Raw genomic sequence first — 17,394 nt, forward strand, 5'->3', positions numbered from 1 at the left:
GCTGCCATGAACTTTCTTTTCCATGTCTTCTGGTGTATTTGTGCAAGAGTTTTTCTAGGGTATGTGGTTATTTAAAAAAAAAAATTATTCAGGTAGCATATGCTTAGTGTAGATTTTATGAATATTCTTCCAAACTTATAACAAACATCTTTTGATGTTCATCTTACTTCATAGTAGATACTATATTGATTGCCCAACTTTCGTTAATGCATTTAATTTTTACAGTTACCCTCTGAGGCAGGTGTTATGATTCTAGTTTTACAGATGAGGACACTGAGGCCTAGAGGGTTAAGAGGTTGCTCAGGTTGTGTAGTTAGAGGCAGAACTGGCACTCAGAGCTTGGTGTGTTTGATCCCAGGGGAAGGGGTGAGTTTATCTCACTGCACTCCTATCCATCCACCATCTGTCATCACTAAAGTATCACATGGTAGATGGTGTTTGTATAGGACACATTCATACACACTCGCTAATCCCTCCCTCCAGTGCCTCTTCAGGGTCCGTCAGTATGCTCTCAGGGTTCAGGGCCAGAGGATGAACTCACCCTTATTTGATGTGAGCTTCCAGTTCTAAGAGAAAAGCTGAACATACACCTACGTCATGAACAAAAATGCAAACCCTGCAACACATCAATGGGTATGAATGTTTGGTTCCTGGCTATATTCCAAGGGCTTGGCACATAGTAGGTGCTCAATAAATATTTCTTGAGTGAATGAAATGAATATCAGCTACATATTAAGTGCTGAGTAATGGAGCCATCAAAGCTTGATGGTTAATTATGCAAAGCTTTTTGGTAAGATGGGGTGGGGATCAGATGAAGCAGACCAGAGGGCAGCCATTCCTGGGGCTAGGGATGGGGTGGGGAGAGATCCTGGCTGGGGCCTGAAGGAAAGACACAGTGAGTGGATGTGTTCTTTACCTGAGTCCTTGACCTGAGTGATGATGGGGTGGTAGAGAAAAGCAACCAACAAGGGCAAGAATTCTGAATGCCACGGGTCAGAGTAGAGATGGGGTAGGGTTGGGGAAAGAAAGAGAGAAGTGGATGGAAGGTCGATTTCTAGATAAAAAGAGGAAGAAGATCCTTGGTGTTAGACTATTACTCTCCAGGGCCACTTGGAAGAAGGATGGAGACTGGCTGGGGAGTGAGGAGAATGGGAGGGAGGGGAGACTGGGGGAGACAGAGAGGAGAGGAGGGAAGTGGAGGACAGTGGAGGAAAAGAGGGAGAAGACCCATGGGAGAATGGTAGGGAGACACTCCAGGGGTGGAAGAGCAGAGGAGGAGGAGGTTGATGGGAGAAGGGGCACAGCACTGAGGACAAGGTGTAGACCTACCTGAAGGGGTGGGCAACCTCATCTCCAGCTCTAAAGAAATGAACCCTCATGGAGCAGAGATGTGGGCTGGGGGAGGTGCAGGGGCTCAGCCTGGTTAGTGGGAATGGACCTCACCAAGGGTGGAGCTCCTGAGTCAGGCTTCATCCTCTGCCAGACTCTCCAGGATGGCCTTTGGCCCTCCTTCCTCTGGTGAGTTCTCACGGATAACTGGCCACTGTCTCAGGCTGTCTTGGTGAGGAGGCAGAGCTCTGGCACGACCTCCTGGATACCTGCAAGCCTAGAGTGAAGTTTTGGTATCTTCCAGATGTAGAGTCCACAGGCTGCTTCCCAGCCTCTAGCCGTGGAGCAGAATGACATGGGCCCTGCTTCTGAGGCCTCTGTCTCAACTGGCTCTCTACTGTCACAGCATCTCATGATACCTTCCTCTTCTGCAAGGGCCCTCAGGTGCCCCTACCGTCCACTCTCTGAAGTATCTCCATGTACATATTTGACCTGCTGCCTTACTGAAGACTGTCCTCACCCTTTCCAGGGAGCCTTTCTTGCCTTTCTCATCAGACCAGCTGTATTGCACATTGCCTCAGAATGGGCACTGTCAGTAGGCATTGTGTCCCTGAGCATCTGACGGTAGAGCTAAAAACCAGCCCTCTTCAGACTTCTGGACTTTCACATGAACTTCTGAACTTCTGGGTCTGTCTTCCTCATCAGATCAGGAGCTCCAGAATCCATGTCTCCTTCCTCTTCTTAGTGTTTTCCTCCCTCCCTCCAAAATTAAGACAGGGTTCAGCATATTGCAGGGACACATCAATCGCAGAATCCCTGAATCCCACAAGATGTTATCTTGTTTAACCCATCATCCATTTTGGGGAATCCGCCTTCTAACATCCTCCAGAGGAGCAGGATGGACTGAAGGGAGTCTTGAACAAGAACTTCTCAATGTTAAAACCACCTGATTTACCCCCTTCTTTCCAGGCAACCCTTGAAACAAGATCTACTTGGCTAAAAGAAGAGGCTGTGATCTCCAGATATGAAGGTCTTTTGGTTCGCCCTGTCTCCACAAACATGATAGCCACTCCAGAATAAACAGTGTTTCTCTTTTACATAAAGCTTCCCTAAATGGGAGACATAATGCAATCTCCTTAGGAAACCATGACTACTTGACCTCCTTTGGCAAGTCTTCCCTCAAATCCAACTTCTATCTTTCCAGTCGCAGTGAAAGGCTGATTTCTCTTGCTCTCTTTGGAATTCCATTATTCTTGGATGGATTATCAATGGCAAATCCCCCACTCTCACCCCCATGGTATCCCTGGACTACTGACCAATCAGGAGTTTTCAGAATCAGGCAAAAAAGCAAGATGAATGAGCATGTCATTGATTTATGGCGGAGGACTTCCAATAAGGCCAAATAAGACATACAAATGTATCAGTTACTACAGAGAACAGACTTTTTGGACTGTCCAAGGTTTTCATGTCGTTCAGTAGTGTGGTTGCCCAAGGACTGGTGACATTTTCCCTTTGCCTTAGAGGAGAGATTCTCATTGGACCTTCCCTGGGGCAGTTGGGCTTGAGGATGGATGTTTGATTTTGGGTTCTTTTCCAGGATAAAGGAAGTGACGATGGTCAAAGGTCTCCAGTCCTCCCTGCCCCTTGGACTGACCTCCATGGTAGAATAATAGTTGATAACATTTATTGAGCACTTGCTATGTGCCAGGTGTTGAGTTAAGCATTGTCCATGTATTTTTAAATTTAATCCTTCTATTAGTCCTTTCAGATAGGCACCATTAGTGGGAATTTTACATAGGTGGTTTAGGAATGTGGGTAGGTATATTCCATCAAACCTGTTGATACATCTACAGCAGCAGCAACAATAACACGTATCTCTGTCTCCGCATCCAACCTGCCGCTATAACTACAGCAGCAGCACCGATACCGACCACGAATATGATTACGTACTTAGAGTGTGTCAGGCTCTGTTCTAAGTGCTTGACATTGATTAATTCTTTTAATCCTCATAAAAACTTTGTGAGGTGGGTACTATTATCCCTATTTTACAAATCATGAAATGAGATACGGAGAGGCTAAGTAATTGCCTGAGTTTACACAGCTAGAAAGTGGCAGAGCTGGACTTTGAAACTAGGCAGTTTGGAATCTGGGTCTGTGTTCTTAACTGATAGACCATGTACTTAAACTTTTTAGTTTCAATTACGTTAAGAAGTAACTTTGCATAATGACTAAGTACACACATACATATATATCACATATCACATGCTATTGAAACAAAAGATCCTGAAATTGTACTTTTACTACATATGTTACACTCTAATATTTTCTACTATATTCTACTCAACTTGATTTTGTCCTAATCTGTCTCATTAAAATTCTGGTTGTTCCTATTGGTGGGTCACAATGTGAACTCTGAAAAAAAAAATGCAGTCCCAGAGCCTGCTGCTTCTTAATGATTACAGTAAAGCACATCTGCACTGTGCTCTGGAGTTTACCGAGCATATGCACATTTCTGTAATACTCCAAGGCAGCACTAGAAGAGGCTTAATCCATTTCCCAGAGGAGTGAACTGCTTTGCCCCCTAAATCACACAGAGCTATTCATGGCAGAGACTTGGTTCTCACCCAGGCTTTTTTTAAAATTTATTTTTTTGCGGTATGCAGGCCTCTCACTGCTGTGGCCTCTCCCGCTACGGAGCACAGGCTCCGGACGCGCAGGCTCAGCGGCCGTGGCTCACGGGCCCAGCCGCTTCGCGGCATGTGGGATCTTCCCGGACCGGGGCACGAACCCGTGTCCCCTGCATCGGCAGGTGGATTCTCAACCACTGCGCCACCGGGGAAGCCCCCTACCCAGCCTTTTACAGCTCAAGGCCCAACCTATCCACACTGGGTGGATGGCACACACCAAAATGGATGTGTTCTGATATCTTCCAACGCTACTGACAAACTGCTGTAAAGGGAAGGGGGTTGCAGGTTTGGTAGAGCATGGAAAGCAGTACAGGCTAAGGGGGGTGATGGCAGGGGGCTGGATGCTCTCCTTATATGTCTCCATGTAGAATGATTCTCTGGTATTCTGAGCCAAATGCTATAAAGATTTATAACAGCTGTGTCTACTCCAGTCCTTCTGGGCCCGGGAGAAAACATGGAGACTGAAGGTGAACTCTAGACAGGCTCTCCTTGGTTGGGGCCTTGTTGGAAATGGCTGGGCATTCCTGAGGCCATTGAGCCCGTGTGTGCCCCCTTAGGCCTCATGGAAGCCTCTGAGGGAGGGATTGCCTTCTCTCAGCATAGGTTGACAAAGAAGGTCTAATAAGTGGCCTAGGGACTGGTCTGTGTGCAAGTGAAGGTAGGCGAGTGCGTATGTGAGCACGTGTGAGTATGTGTGAGATTGTGGATGGGAAGGTCAGCATGTGAGTGCACAGCACTCACATATGTTGATGGCTGTAGGTGAGGGATTTGGGAGCAGGTGTGCTTGTGTGTGTGATTAAGTGAGAGACTGTGTAAGTGTGGGGCTTTGGTGGTGCAGAAAGAGGCCCTCAGTGTGAGGGAAATCACCAAGTGAGCCTCAAGTTCCACACCTTCTGTTGATCTCACACTTCCCCAGTGTTCCGGGACACCACGGACAGCGGCATGATTTCATCAAATGGGGCGGGACAGGAGGAGCCGCGGCCCCGCCTCTCCCCGCCCTCCAGTCCAACCTGAGTCACTGCTCCCCTATCCTCCAAACCCTGAGCTTTGCCAACTGTGCATAGGAAGGTTGGCGGTGGGTGGGGGAGGTCAGCTGGCTCTTTGAAGTCAGCAATTGTGCATTTTAGGGTAAAGGCTAGAAACATCTGGTTGCATCTGGCCTCCAATTAAGCACATTAAGGAAGAAGCAACAGCAGCGAAAAAGCCCAAGCCTATAAAAACGTCTAAATGCTCGTAACCCGTGGATGCGTCAGGCTCCCCACATATATAAAAGGTCCAACGATGTCCAAGAAGTAAACACCTTCGTCCACTGTGCCCTCCATTAGGCCGTCTTCCTCCTCAGAGCCTCCCGTGCCCCGAAGAAGCATCATGACCTGCGCATCAGGATTCGGCGGCCGCGCATTCAGCTGCGTCTCAGCCTGCGGGCCCCGGCCCGTCCGCCGCTGCATCACGGCCGCCCCCTACCGCGGCATCTCCTGCTACCGCGGCCTCACCGGGGGCTTCGGCAGCCGCAGCCTCTGCGGGGACTTCCGCACCGGCTCCTGCGGCCGCAGCTTCGGCTACCGCTCTGGCGGCGTGTGCGGCCCCAGCCCGCCCTGCATCACCACCGTGTCGGTCAACGAGAGCCTCCTCAAGCCCCTCAACCTGGAGATCGACCCCAACGCGCAGGGTGTGAAGCATGAGGAGAAGGAGCAGATCAAGGGTCTCAACAACAGGTTTGCTGCCTTCATCGACAAGGTGGGTGTCCTTGATCACACCCTTCCTGAACCTTCCCTTCCTGGGTAGGCACTGAAGGGGTAGTCAGGGGGCAGGAGAGATGTGGTGCCCATGAGATCCCAGTCTAATGGAGGAGATGGACACATATCCAGGGCACAGAAGGATCAGAGAAATGAGTCTAGAGCAGGGGCTCCTGATTAGGCAATCGTTACTATATACCACCTCTGTCCAGACAGGCAGGGTCCCCATAGACAGACAAGGACAAGGTTTGGAACCGCATGGCAGACAAAGAAGGCTATACATGCAAACAAGAAATGCACATAAGATATAGGAAGAGGACCACAGGTCAGCCTTTGGGTGGGTGTCCTTGATCACACCTTTCCTGAACCCACCCATGCTCAATTCAGGCTGGGCACTGATGGGGGAGTCAGAGGCAAAAAGACCTCTACTTGGCTCCTGACCACATGCCACCTAGGCTCAGCATGTCAGGATAACTCAGCTCACCTGAGCAGGGACTGATCTTTCCCAGCCCCTTGCTCTCACCCCTAAGTTGGAAAATCCAAACATAGATCCCGATCCCGAAGTCCAGGAGTTGCCTTGTCTCCCACAGCGCCCTCTGTGTAATCTCTGCTGAGCTCCTGGTTTGGGAGTTTACCTTAAAGCAATCAGTGCCCTCCCCCAACCCCCCATGCCCCAGGTAGGCTTTGGGGCAGTGGTGAGCCATCTGACCCATCCTCCCACCCTGGGCGGCAGGTGCGCTTCCTGGAGCAGCAGAACAAGCTGCTGGAGACCAAGCTGCTGTTCTGCCAGAACCGCCAGTGCTGGGAGAGCAACCTGCAGCCCCTGTTCCAGAGCTACATCCAAACGCTGAGGCAGGAGGCTGAGCGTGTGGAGGCCGACAGCGGGAGGCTGGCCTCGGAGCTCAGCCAAGTGCAGGAGGTGCTGGAGGGCTACAAGGAGAAGTGAGTGCGGTCAGGGACGATGCTGGGCACAGGAATGGACTTGAGTTAAAGCCTATTGGATGAGACCGGAGAAGAATTTCCGAGAAGGGCCAGGGAGCTTGCAGGGCAGGTGGGCGGTGTGCAGCAGGGATCTTCACATCAGGCAGTCACTGATCAGATGCCTGAGAGTAGGGCCGTGATTCCCCAGGAGGTCTCTCTCTGCTCCTTCAGATTTCACTTCTTGGAGCCTGATCACCCAGCAGCTGCGCCCTGCGGTCTGTGGGAAGGGGGCTTCTGCAGTCTCCCAAGCCATCTCCTCCCGCCTCTCAGGCTCCCACCTGTAGCACCTGGATGTGATATGAGTCCCAGTGTCGCTCAGAGCTGCCAGGTCCTGGGGCTGCTGGTGTCCCACCGTCTAGGGTGCGGAGTGCTGAGGGCCCCTGGGACTCATAGGCCCTCCCACAGCTGAGCTAGGATGGACACCCAGGAGAGCGGAGGCTGCAGTGCCCCACTTGTGCTGCTGCCCACTCCTAGCATGGGGCTGCTGCTGAGTCCTTATTCTCCTCCAGACGTGACCTCAGAGCAGCTTTGGGAACAGGGCTGTGAGGTCCCAGAAGAGTAGCCCCCTGGAGCCCTCAATTCAACGTGGAGAGAGAATCACAAACACACCCCAAATCCAACCACAGGGGACCCCAGCAGGGCTGCCAGGGGGCGGGCTTGTTGGCAGGTCCCTAACATGGCCTCCTTCACTGGTATGAAGTGGAGGGGGTTCTGGGGAGACCTGCTCTGCCATGACCTCTCTTTCTGCCCTCTTCTGCCTCAGGTACGAGGCGGAAGTCGCTCTGAGAGTGAAAGCGGAGAATGAGTTTGTGGCTCTGAAGAAGGTGAGTAACGTGGGATCGGGAAGCAGAGACACGAGGGATCTCAGAATGACAGGCTCTTGTTGGGGAGACCCATGGTCTCAACCTCAGTGCGGGGTGCAGTGACCTTGTCAAGTCAGGATGGGAAGTCCCCAGAGAGTAGGTCATGAAAGGCACATGTTGGGCTTTGAGAAGGGCAATAACCTTGGAATATCCACTAGCACCCTGCCCTGAAGCAGGGGGATGGCTGAGTTGACCTCTGGCTGTTCTGTGCTGCTTCAGAGGTGATGGTCTGTGGCTGGGGTCCCATGGAGGCATGGCAGCTTCAGTCTCTCTGTTGAGGGACGGTGTCCCGTCTAGTGCTGCAGGAAGTCTGATTAAGAAGAGGGGCACAGTCTCAGGATCTGGGGGAGGATGGAGCAGAGCCAGGAGAGGCCAGGTGGAGTCTTGGAGGACTGCTGGGGGACAGGGAAGTGTCAAGGTGGCTGAGTGAGGGAGCCAGTCTGGCAGGCTTCCTGGTACAGGGGAGGGTAAGAAGGAGAGCTGGGAGGTAAGAGGTCTCAGGTGGGAGGAGTGAAAGGCTGGTGACCAATCTGCAAGGCACGAGGGGTTTGTTCTTAGAAGGGGAGGAGGGCGTGAGGTGCCTCTGGGGAAGGGCAGAGGCTATGGAGATGGGCCGGGGATAGGAGCACGGGGAACCCTTTCCCCCTCACCTCCATGTAATGGGTGAAGAGAGAGAGGGATTTGGGCGTGGCGATCACCAGAGGTCCTCTGAACTCAAAGACTCCCCACCTTCCCAGGATGTGGACCACGTCTACCTCTGCAAGTCAGACCTGGAGGCCAACTCAGAGGCCCTGATTCAGGAGATCGACTTCCTGCGGCGACTGTATGAGGAGGTGAGGTGTTGTGGTCCAGGCAGAAAACGAGCAGCTGGCCTGGAAGCGAGGGCGTTGGTCTGGGATCAGAGTGGCACCGGGGTTGGGGCAGGAGTTGCAGTCTGTGAGGCTGTCAGAGAGGGAGGGGCTAGAGACCAAGGAGGGCTGAGAAGGTTGGGTGCACACTGTGGTGGGGGAGGGGATGGTGTAAACCACACGCATCCTCCCCCCCCCGCCCACCATCTGCAGGAGATCGGAGTTCTCCACTCCCACATCTTAGACACCTCGGTCATCATCAAGATGGACAACAGCCGGGACCTGAACATGGACAGCATTGTGAACGAGATCAAGATGAACTATGACGACATTGTCAGCCGCAGTCGGGCCGAGGCTGAGAGCTGGTACCGCAGCAAGGTGAGTGTCTCGGGGCACCTGCCCCCTAGACACGGTGGGAGGGATGGGTGGTATATATTAACAAGGCTTCTTTTGTCTGGGGATTCTGATTCCTAGAGGCGGTGAAAGAAGTGCAGACCCCTCTCAGGTTATAGTAGCAGGACATGGCTGCCACGTATGGCAGCGCAGGCTGAGTACTGTACAATTTGCAAATCATCTGTGGGGTCCTGAGTGGGTGGGAGGTCCCATCCTGAGTTTCATGAGCCTCTCTGCTTCCCTCCAGTGTGAGGAGATCAAGGCCACGATGATCTGGCATGGGGAGACCCTGCGCCGCACCAAGGAGGAGATCAACGAGCTGAACCGCATGATCCAGAGGTTGACGGCCGACGTCGAGAATGCCAGGTGCCAGGTAGGGGTCGTTTGAGGCCCACCCAGGGTCCCACAGGCAGTGTGTGCACCCAACTGGATCTCACCATTCATTCTCCAGCTCATTTACTTGACTTGAGTCCCAGTTTGTTCCCAATGTGTTCCCGGGGTGATCCCAGCTGGGTGGAGAGACTGGACACATCCAGGAATTGGACACAGTGACCCAGGGACCATACCTGCCTTTTTCTCTTCTGGGCCCTTAGAACTCCAAACTGGAGGCTGCAGTGACCCAGGAGGAGCAGCAGGGCGAGGCAGCCCTTAATGATGCCCGCTGCAAACTGGCCGGGCTGGAGGAGGCCCTGCAGAAGGCCAAGCGGGACATGGCCTGCCTGCTCAAGGAGTACCAGGAGGTGATGAACTCCAAGCTGGGCCTGGACATTGAGATCGCCACCTACAGGCGCCTGCTGGAGGGCGAGGAGCACAGGTGGGTACTGTAGCCAAATTTCTCTCTCAGCCCTGCCTGGGTTCTCAGTGTGCTGTCCTCCCTCACATTCCTACTTGACTCCTGTTTCCAAACCTCCCCATCCTGCAACTGGACAGGTAATTTGAGTTATTCATTAGGTATGTTTCTAGCCCCATTTGAGTCTCTCATGCCCACTTAGGTGCTGATCTGGGATTGGTGCCTTTTGCAAATCTGTTTCTCAGAGCCCGGAGTCAAGGCCATAGTAATTGCTGTTCCTGAGAAGCCATGTCTGGGCTGGGCCACCTTCCCTCTATAGTGCCTCTTCCCTCCCGGGCCCTCGTTGCAAATGCTCCTCAGGGTTCCAGCTCCCTTTTCAAGCCTGGTCCTGGCCCCAGCCCTGAGAGTTCAGATTTCTCCCCAAATGACAGCTTCTATAGGGGGTTTTTATCAACACACACTTATATATTTTAACTGCAGTGAGCATCCCTAAGTGGTCGTCCATTGCAGCACGTGGGACTAAGGATAGACAGACAGCAGGGACTGGTCCCTTGAAGCAGTTGCCCTGGTCTGGGCACTTTTGCTTGTTGCTAGTTTTGAGGGTGTGGGGAGACCCATTGGTCATCAGCCTTCTATGTTCAGCTGGAGGGGGGCGGCTGAACAGCTCCTATGAGGACAAAAGTCCCGGGATGTTGCCCTTTGGTTCTTTCCCCAGGTTAGTCAGGTGCTCTTACCCTGAGCCTCCTATTCTTATGTCCAGCCTGGCCCTCGGCCCTGGGCAGAGTAGAGTGAGGGTGCAGAGGGAGCATCCTGTGTACTGGGGAAATGGGGACACAGGTTTGGTAGCTGGAATCAAAGTGATCACATGTGAGACTCGCAACAAACTCAAGTAATTGCATTGGAGAGTTCAGAGGCACTGGGGCTGTCTAGGCCTGGGTAGTTTCATTGGGGCACAATTCTGGGAGGGAGACTTTTTCAAGACTGAGTTTGAACGCTGGAGAGACACAGAGGTATCACTGGAAACAGAGAGGTCCACCCCTTTGCCATAAAACTCTCTTGGAATGAACTCCAAAGCTTTGGTGTGGGTTCCCTAGGAAACCTGGGCATGGGACGGTAGATGGTGGGCTGCGGATTCTCCACATTTCTGAAGCTGATTTTGACAACCCTTTGCCACGGTCTCTCAGAGGGACCCTGTGTGTTTTCCTTAAGGAGAGAGCGTTGTGTGGGAAGGAAACACGGGCTGGGTGGAGTTAGTTGGCAGGAGTGATATCCCTGCCTCCGGCACTGGTTATTTCCTCTCTCTGGGCCTCAGTTTCTCCATCTGTTAAGTGAAGGAATTGGTGTAGCTAGTCTCTGAGCCTGCTCTCAATGGGTTCTAACATCCCATTCATTCATGCAAGTTATTTATTGAGCCAGGCATCGTTTGGGGCACTGTCTGCAATGGGGAAGAGAATAGACAAAAAATTCTGTCCTCTCGAAACTCACATTTTAGTGACACCAATCAGACCAGATTCAGGAATTTAAATTTGCCGCGCCTCAGTTGCATTTACAAGTCCATAAGAACTGAAATAAAGAGTAGCAGCTACCATTTTTGAAGTGCTTACTGTGTGGCAGGCATTATGCACTTGTAGGCGTATTCTGAGTTCATTCTCACAACAGATCAGGGAGTAGATTTTACCCAGGAGGAGGCAGGCTGAGGGAGGGCATTTCTGAGGTTGCTCAGCTAATGAGGGGTGGAGAGCCGGCGCATCAGGTGATCTGTCTCCAGAACCCATACAGTGACCCGGCTACCGCTAAATCGCCCCTTCCCCTGGGCAAGTGAGCAGGAGGAGGGTGGGGGACCTCACCTTTCACCTTGGCTGTGTGGTCCAGCGGCTGTTCAGGGCACTGACCTTTCTCTTTTCCTTTCCCCGCAGGCTGTGCGAGGGCGTCGGGGCTGTGAATGTCTGTAAGTAGCCCGCCCCGCCCCCTTCTCCAGCTGGGTGGTCACAGTGCCTTTGGGGAGGGGGCATTTTCGCTGCTCCAAGCAGCCTGGCTGTGGCAGTGCCTGATCCGCGTCCCTGCCTGTTCTCCCTCCATCCAGACGTCAGCAGCTGCCGCGGTGGCATCGTCTGTGGCGATCTCTGCGCCTCCGGCGCTGCCCCTGCTCTCACCACCAGCGTCTGCAGCTCCCCCTGCAGCGGCAACGTGGTGGTGGGCACCGCCGACGCCTGCGGCCCCTACTCCGGGCTGGCCTGCAGCATCGTGGGCTCTAAGACGTGCTAGGGTCGCCCTCCGCCCAGCCAGGCCCTCTCGCAACCGGAACGCCCCTTCCGTTGCCCCACGCACCGCCCGCTGCTGGCCTCCCGAGAACAGCCTCCAGATGTGCACCTTTTGCCCATGCAGCTCCCTACCCGCTCCCTCAGTGTGCCATCCCCCGGCACCTGAGCCCCAGTGAGGCTGGGGCGCACCTTGGCTTCTTTCTGTAGCCTTTCCTAGTAGTCGTTTTGTTGTTCTGAGGATTCATCCTTTGTTCCGCCTTCTGGTTTTTGCTGGATTCATTGGTCTTGCCTGATCCCTTCACCTAAGCTTGGAGGAACAGGACAGGCCCCAGAACCTCCCCATCTGCGCGTCCTGGGGAATCTGCCAGTGTGCTTGTACCTATGGAATGGAGATAAAGAACACCGATGGTGGTTTTCCTGTAACTCTGTGAGGGATGTGACCCATTGGAGGGGAGACCATCACCTTCCAGGGATGCCTGCAGAGGCTTCTATAAAAGCCAGTGAGTCAACTGCCTGCAAGTTTGTTTGCCTTTATTTCACTCTTTGTTTCCAATAAACTAATTGTAGCTAATCCAACCTGGTGTCTCAGAGTCTTGCAAATGCCAGGGCCCTCCTGTGATAGGTGCTCCCTGCCAGAGATTTCCTCAGGATCTCTCATGCACTTAGTTATTTTTCAGTAGGTGAAAATGACTGCAGTAGAAGCTGCCCACCTGGCCTTGAGCAACCTGAGGCTTGGAAAAACAAGAGAAGACCCATGGAGGCAGGGAATCCCTCCCTGCCTTGTGTGGTTATGGGTTTCTATAGACCAAGGTTTCTCAACTTCAACACTGTTGACATTTTGGGCTGGAGACTTCCTCGTTGGGGGATGAATGTCCCGTGCATTGTGGGATGTTTAGCAGTAGCACTGGCCTCTACCCACTAAACGCCAGTAGTACTCCTCACCTCCAGTTGTGACAATCAAAGATGTCCCTAGACATGGCCAGATGTGCCCTGGGGCTTCTCAACCAGGGTGATCGTCCCCTCCACCCTGCTGGGGGCATTCCTGGCGGGGGAAAGTACATGAGGAAATGGGTGAAGGAAGGCAGTGGCACGACAGTGTGAGGGAGAGGAAGAGCTTTGGGTCAGGAGGACCAGGCTTCTAGTTCAGAGTCCCGATTCTGCCATTTCTTAAGTGGGTGACTTTTGGCAAACTGCTTCCACCTTATGAGCTTCAGTTTCTTTGGCTATAGAATGAGGGATGTTAGACACTATTCCTAAGGTCCCTTCTGGCTCCCTAAGTGAGATTATGTATCGAAAAGAATTTGGTTAATACAAACCTATGTTTGAATGTTGGTTCAGCCATTTACTAGTTCTGTAATTGTGGGCAAGTCATTGATCCTCAATGAGCTTTAGCTTCTTCATCTGTAAAATGGAATAATGATACCTCCTGGGTTGTAGGGAGGTTTCAGATATCTACTGCACATAACGAATCATTCCAAAATTTAGAGGCTTGAAACAGTAATGCTTTATTATTTCTCATGATTTGATGGGCTTACTGGGCAGTTCTTCTACTTTATGTGATGTTGTTTGGGATGCTAGGATGTCTGGAAGGGCCAAAATGACCTCATTCCATGTGGCTGGATTTGGTACTAGCCACCAGCTATGAGTTCAGCTGGAGCTATTGGCCAGGACGTGTCAGTCAGGGCCTAATCAGGAGACAATAATTTGAACAGATGAAGTTAAATGTAAATAATTATTAACTATAACAGGAGATTGAGTAACGAGAGACTGGCTAGTAAGAAGCAAAAAATCTAAAGCATACAGGAGCTGCTGGGCTTCCCTGGTGGCGCAGTGGTTAAGCATCCACCTGCCAATGCAGGGGACACGGGTTCGAGCCCTGGTCTGGCAAGATCCCACACGCCTCTGAGCAACTAAGCCTGTGCGCCACAACTACTGAAGCCCGTGTGCCTAGAGCCCGTGCTCCACGATAAGAGAAGCCACAGCAATGAGAAGCCTGCGCACCACAATGAAGAGCAGCTCCCGCTTGCCACGACTAGAGAAAGCCTGCACGCAGCAACAAAGGCCCAAAGCAGCCAAAAATAAATAAATAAAATAAATAAATTTATTTAAAAAAATAAAGCATACAGGAGCTGCAGATATAAGGAGCAGCCCCTACCCCTAGGCCTGAGAGAGTGCACCCAAGGAAGCGGATCCCCTGTGGCCAAGACCTGGACCTCAGATCCAGGGAAAGCTAGGGAAACCTGTTCAAGAAGACATGTCTCCACCTCAAAACCACCTGAGAAGGATATTGGGAGCTGCTGGCCACAGGATACTGCTGACTGCTACTGTGCACTGCAGCAGTGAAGCTACTGCACAGCAGAAGCAGTTCTGGAGAAACCGTGGGTGCTGCCAGAATCTGCCAGGAGGAGGCTGGAACCAGGAAGGAAAGCCCCTTCCTCCTGCAATATCTCTCCATCGTCCTCTACTGACAAAGCTTAATATTGTGCCAGCAAACAAAGGAAAATATTTAAAGAGCCCCTCTAAATTTTCACAGAGCAGGCAATGGTGGGTGAATCTGGAGCTGAGAGAAAATACATTGATGGTTGGCATCCAGGGACTTGGTTCTCCTCCATATGAGCCTTTCTCATGAAGCTGCTTGGGCTTTCTCACAGCCTGGTGGCTGGGTTCCAAGAAGAAGGAAGGTAGGAAGCAGAAGCAGCCAGAGTCCTCTTTAGGCCTGAGCTCAGAAGTTCGCTTCCACCATATTCTATTGGGCAGAGCAGTCACTGGGCCAGCTCAGATTCAAGGGAAGAGGAAATAGGCTCCTCCTTGTGATGGCTTATATGTGCAGAGAGGGAAGGAATTGTTGGGGCCACTTGTGGAGACTAGATCCCACAGTGCACTCTCTGGTCACAACAGTTCATGTCCCTCCCACAAACAACATATGCTCACCCCTCCAGAGATTCCCCCCCAAATTTCTCTGCATTATTATATCAGCTTGAATTTCAGGATCTTGCTATTTGGATTCAATCCAGTTACATGTGAAGCTCTTGGGATATGGTTCTTTTGTTGCAGCTCCCCCATTATGGTCTACCTCAGTCTGAAGTCCTGTGAATTAAATGGTAATTACTTATGTCCACCACACCTATCATGCAATGGTGAGATGGGATAGGATAGCCATACTTTGCACTCTCATTTATTCTTTAAATTTTTACTTTTATTTTGGCTGCACCACATGGCTCGTGGGATCTTAGTTCCCTGACCAGGGATTGAACCCGGACCCACGGCAGTGAAAGTGCTGAGTCCTAACCACTGGACAGCCAGGGAATTCCCTCACTCCCGTTTAGAAAGAGGAAAAGCTGGAGGCACTTGGAAGTCCCTGATTCATAACGACTCTAAGTACAGTCAGGCACCCACTGCAAACTCCTCCTGCTGTAGTGGCAGGGAGTATATCTGATTTGTGCCTAGTTTTGCTCCCTGGAAGTGGTTGTCCTCTGCTCTTGGCTCTATCCTTTGGGATCTTGGCTCTGCCTTCTGTATCATCCTTTTTTTTTCCACGATAAAGAGCCCATGTGTTCTTAGCCTGCTTCCTGTCTGTAGGAGGTTAGGAGCCCAGAGGCCTCTTTTCATTTTGAATGGTCTCTGTTCCTTGTAGTTAGAACTGCTATAATTCTTTAAAATTTTTTGTAAGGTGTGAGGTAGGGCTCAGGGACTCAGGACAGGAGGTTCTAACAGAAGGTAAGTATGCAATATCAGTCCTGCTTGGTCCCTTGAGTTGGTAGGTGAAAGGCAGGTGCATCACCTCCAGAAATGTGGAGCCTCCCTGGGCTTCCCCAGGTGGCACCTGGATGACCTCCCAAGGCTGGCAGCTATTACAGAATCCTCCTTAAGTCCCTGGGAAGGAGGTGTTACAATCCCAGAGCAGAGCTCAGAGTCACTTCCCCAGAAGGTCAGAACTGAAAAAGCCCTTGTAGGGCCCCTGTCCAGCCCTCATTTGACAAGTGTTCAAGGCCCCTGAGTCAGAGCAGGGGAGGAAGGAGTGGGGCAGTGGGGAGTGATGAGAGTCACTGAGAGATGGGTCACAGCCAGATACACAGGACTGGCATGCCATGGTGAAGAGTCTGGACTTCATCCACTGAAAGGTCAGATCTGTGTTTTGTAAAGATCTCTCTGGCTGCTGCATAGTGTGGATTGGCAGAGGAGATGAGCTGGACTCCAGCCAAGGTGGTGGTGGCTGGAATGTGGGTGGTAGCAGCAGAGAGAGAGGAAAGGGATGGATGAGAGGGGTACTTAGGAGGTAGAAAAGGAAAGCCCTTGGGGGTTAATTGGTTTTGAGGGTGAGGGTGAAGGCCCGGATAGATCATGTAGGTTCAGGTTTGGGCAACTGTGTGGATGATCTTGATCGGGGGGAGGCAGCAGGAGACACTGGTGGAGACAGTGGGAAATAGTGAGTACAGCTTGAAGGTCTGCTGTGTTGGAAGAGTCTCCAGGACAGCCAAGTGGAGAGATCATGGAGCAGCTACCGCTGTTCTCAGCTGGCAGTGGGGGCAGCGGAACGTCTGGCAGGCAGAAGGGGCCTCTCTGGCTCTCCCTGGGGGCCACCTAGCACCTCCCCAGGTCGAAGGAACCCCCTCCGCAGGTGTTGCTGAGCTGGCCGCAGGGCGCACAGGCCGGTGCTCACCCCCGGGTTCCCGCTGCAGGGACACTGCAGACGCTGCCCGTCACCGGCCGGGAGCCCGACATGCAGAGGTCCCGCCGACGACCCCGCTCCGGGAGCTGCTGACACCTGCGGGGACAAGGGCAGCGTCAGGAGGCCTGGCTGGTGGCCACCCCATCTGGCCACCTTCCTTTGGCCTCTCTGATCTGTCCAACCCTCCAGGGAAGGACACAAGGGCCTTCAGTTCTAGTTCTGAAGGTGTGGAAGGAAGCTTAGCCTAGGAGTCAGGAGCCCTGGGTTCTGGTCCTGGTCCTCATGCTCTGTGGGTAGGCCAGCTCAGAGCCGGAGGCAAGGAGCACGGTGGCCTGGGAAATCCATGGCTGAGAGCGAAACTGAAGGAAGGTGGCCAGCCCTCGAAGCTGGAACTGGTGAGCATCTGGACGGTTCTCAATGCACATGCAATGGTTACGTGAGATTAAGTCTCGGTCAGATGCTGAGGGATGCAAGATGGCGGGTCTTCTACAAAGCATTTCTCTATCATCATGCTGGTAATTGTGCCTCTGTCCTCCGATCCTGCACATCTGCCCCAACCCAGCAAGCTCAGTATCAAATTGGACCCTTCACTGAGGGTCTTTGTGTAGACACACCCACCTCTTTGGGTTGGGGGAGCTGTGAGTGTACCCAGGCCCCTGTCCTGATGGGAGATGACGGTAGCATGGACTCCAGAGATAAAAAGCATGGTTGGAAGCTCAGCTTTGCCACTTACTAGCTTTGTGACCCGTGACAAGTGATGTTTCCCCAGGATCCTTACCTGTAAAATATGAACGGCAATCCAGGCCTCTCTGGGATGCTGGGAGGATGAGGCGAGTG

The 17,394-nt window shown here is 52.3% G+C and overlaps 1 protein-coding gene across 2 annotated transcripts in view; it reads left to right on the forward strand.

The window, feature by feature from the left end:
• The window catches only part of KRT7 (keratin 7), a 37,950-nt gene extending 25,488 nt beyond the window's left edge, over window positions 1–12,462 (forward strand). The window contains exons 8-16 of one of the 2 annotated variants that reach the window (XM_067009346.1): window positions 5,342–5,753; window positions 6,486–6,694; window positions 7,497–7,557; window positions 8,334–8,429; window positions 8,658–8,822; window positions 9,085–9,210; window positions 9,431–9,651; window positions 11,544–11,575; window positions 11,711–12,462. In XM_067009346.1, the coding sequence (XP_066865447.1) occupies window positions 5,342–5,753; window positions 6,486–6,694; window positions 7,497–7,557; window positions 8,334–8,429; window positions 8,658–8,822; window positions 9,085–9,210; window positions 9,431–9,651; window positions 11,544–11,575; window positions 11,711–11,892 (1,504 nt within the window). In that variant the 3' untranslated portion in view covers window positions 11,893–12,462. The remainder of the gene's footprint in view (window positions 1–5,341; window positions 5,754–6,485; window positions 6,695–7,496; window positions 7,558–8,333; window positions 8,430–8,657; window positions 8,823–9,084; window positions 9,211–9,430; window positions 9,652–11,543; window positions 11,576–11,710) is intronic. The other variant, XM_059082147.2, reaches the window with a different exon arrangement.
• Window positions 12,463–17,394: the final 4,932 nt, after the last annotated feature.

Source organism: Kogia breviceps, chromosome 12 (genome assembly GCF_026419965.1).
Source record: "Kogia breviceps isolate mKogBre1 chromosome 12, mKogBre1 haplotype 1, whole genome shotgun sequence".
In the NCBI taxonomy this organism is placed as follows: Eukaryota; Metazoa; Chordata; class Mammalia; order Artiodactyla; family Physeteridae; genus Kogia; species Kogia breviceps.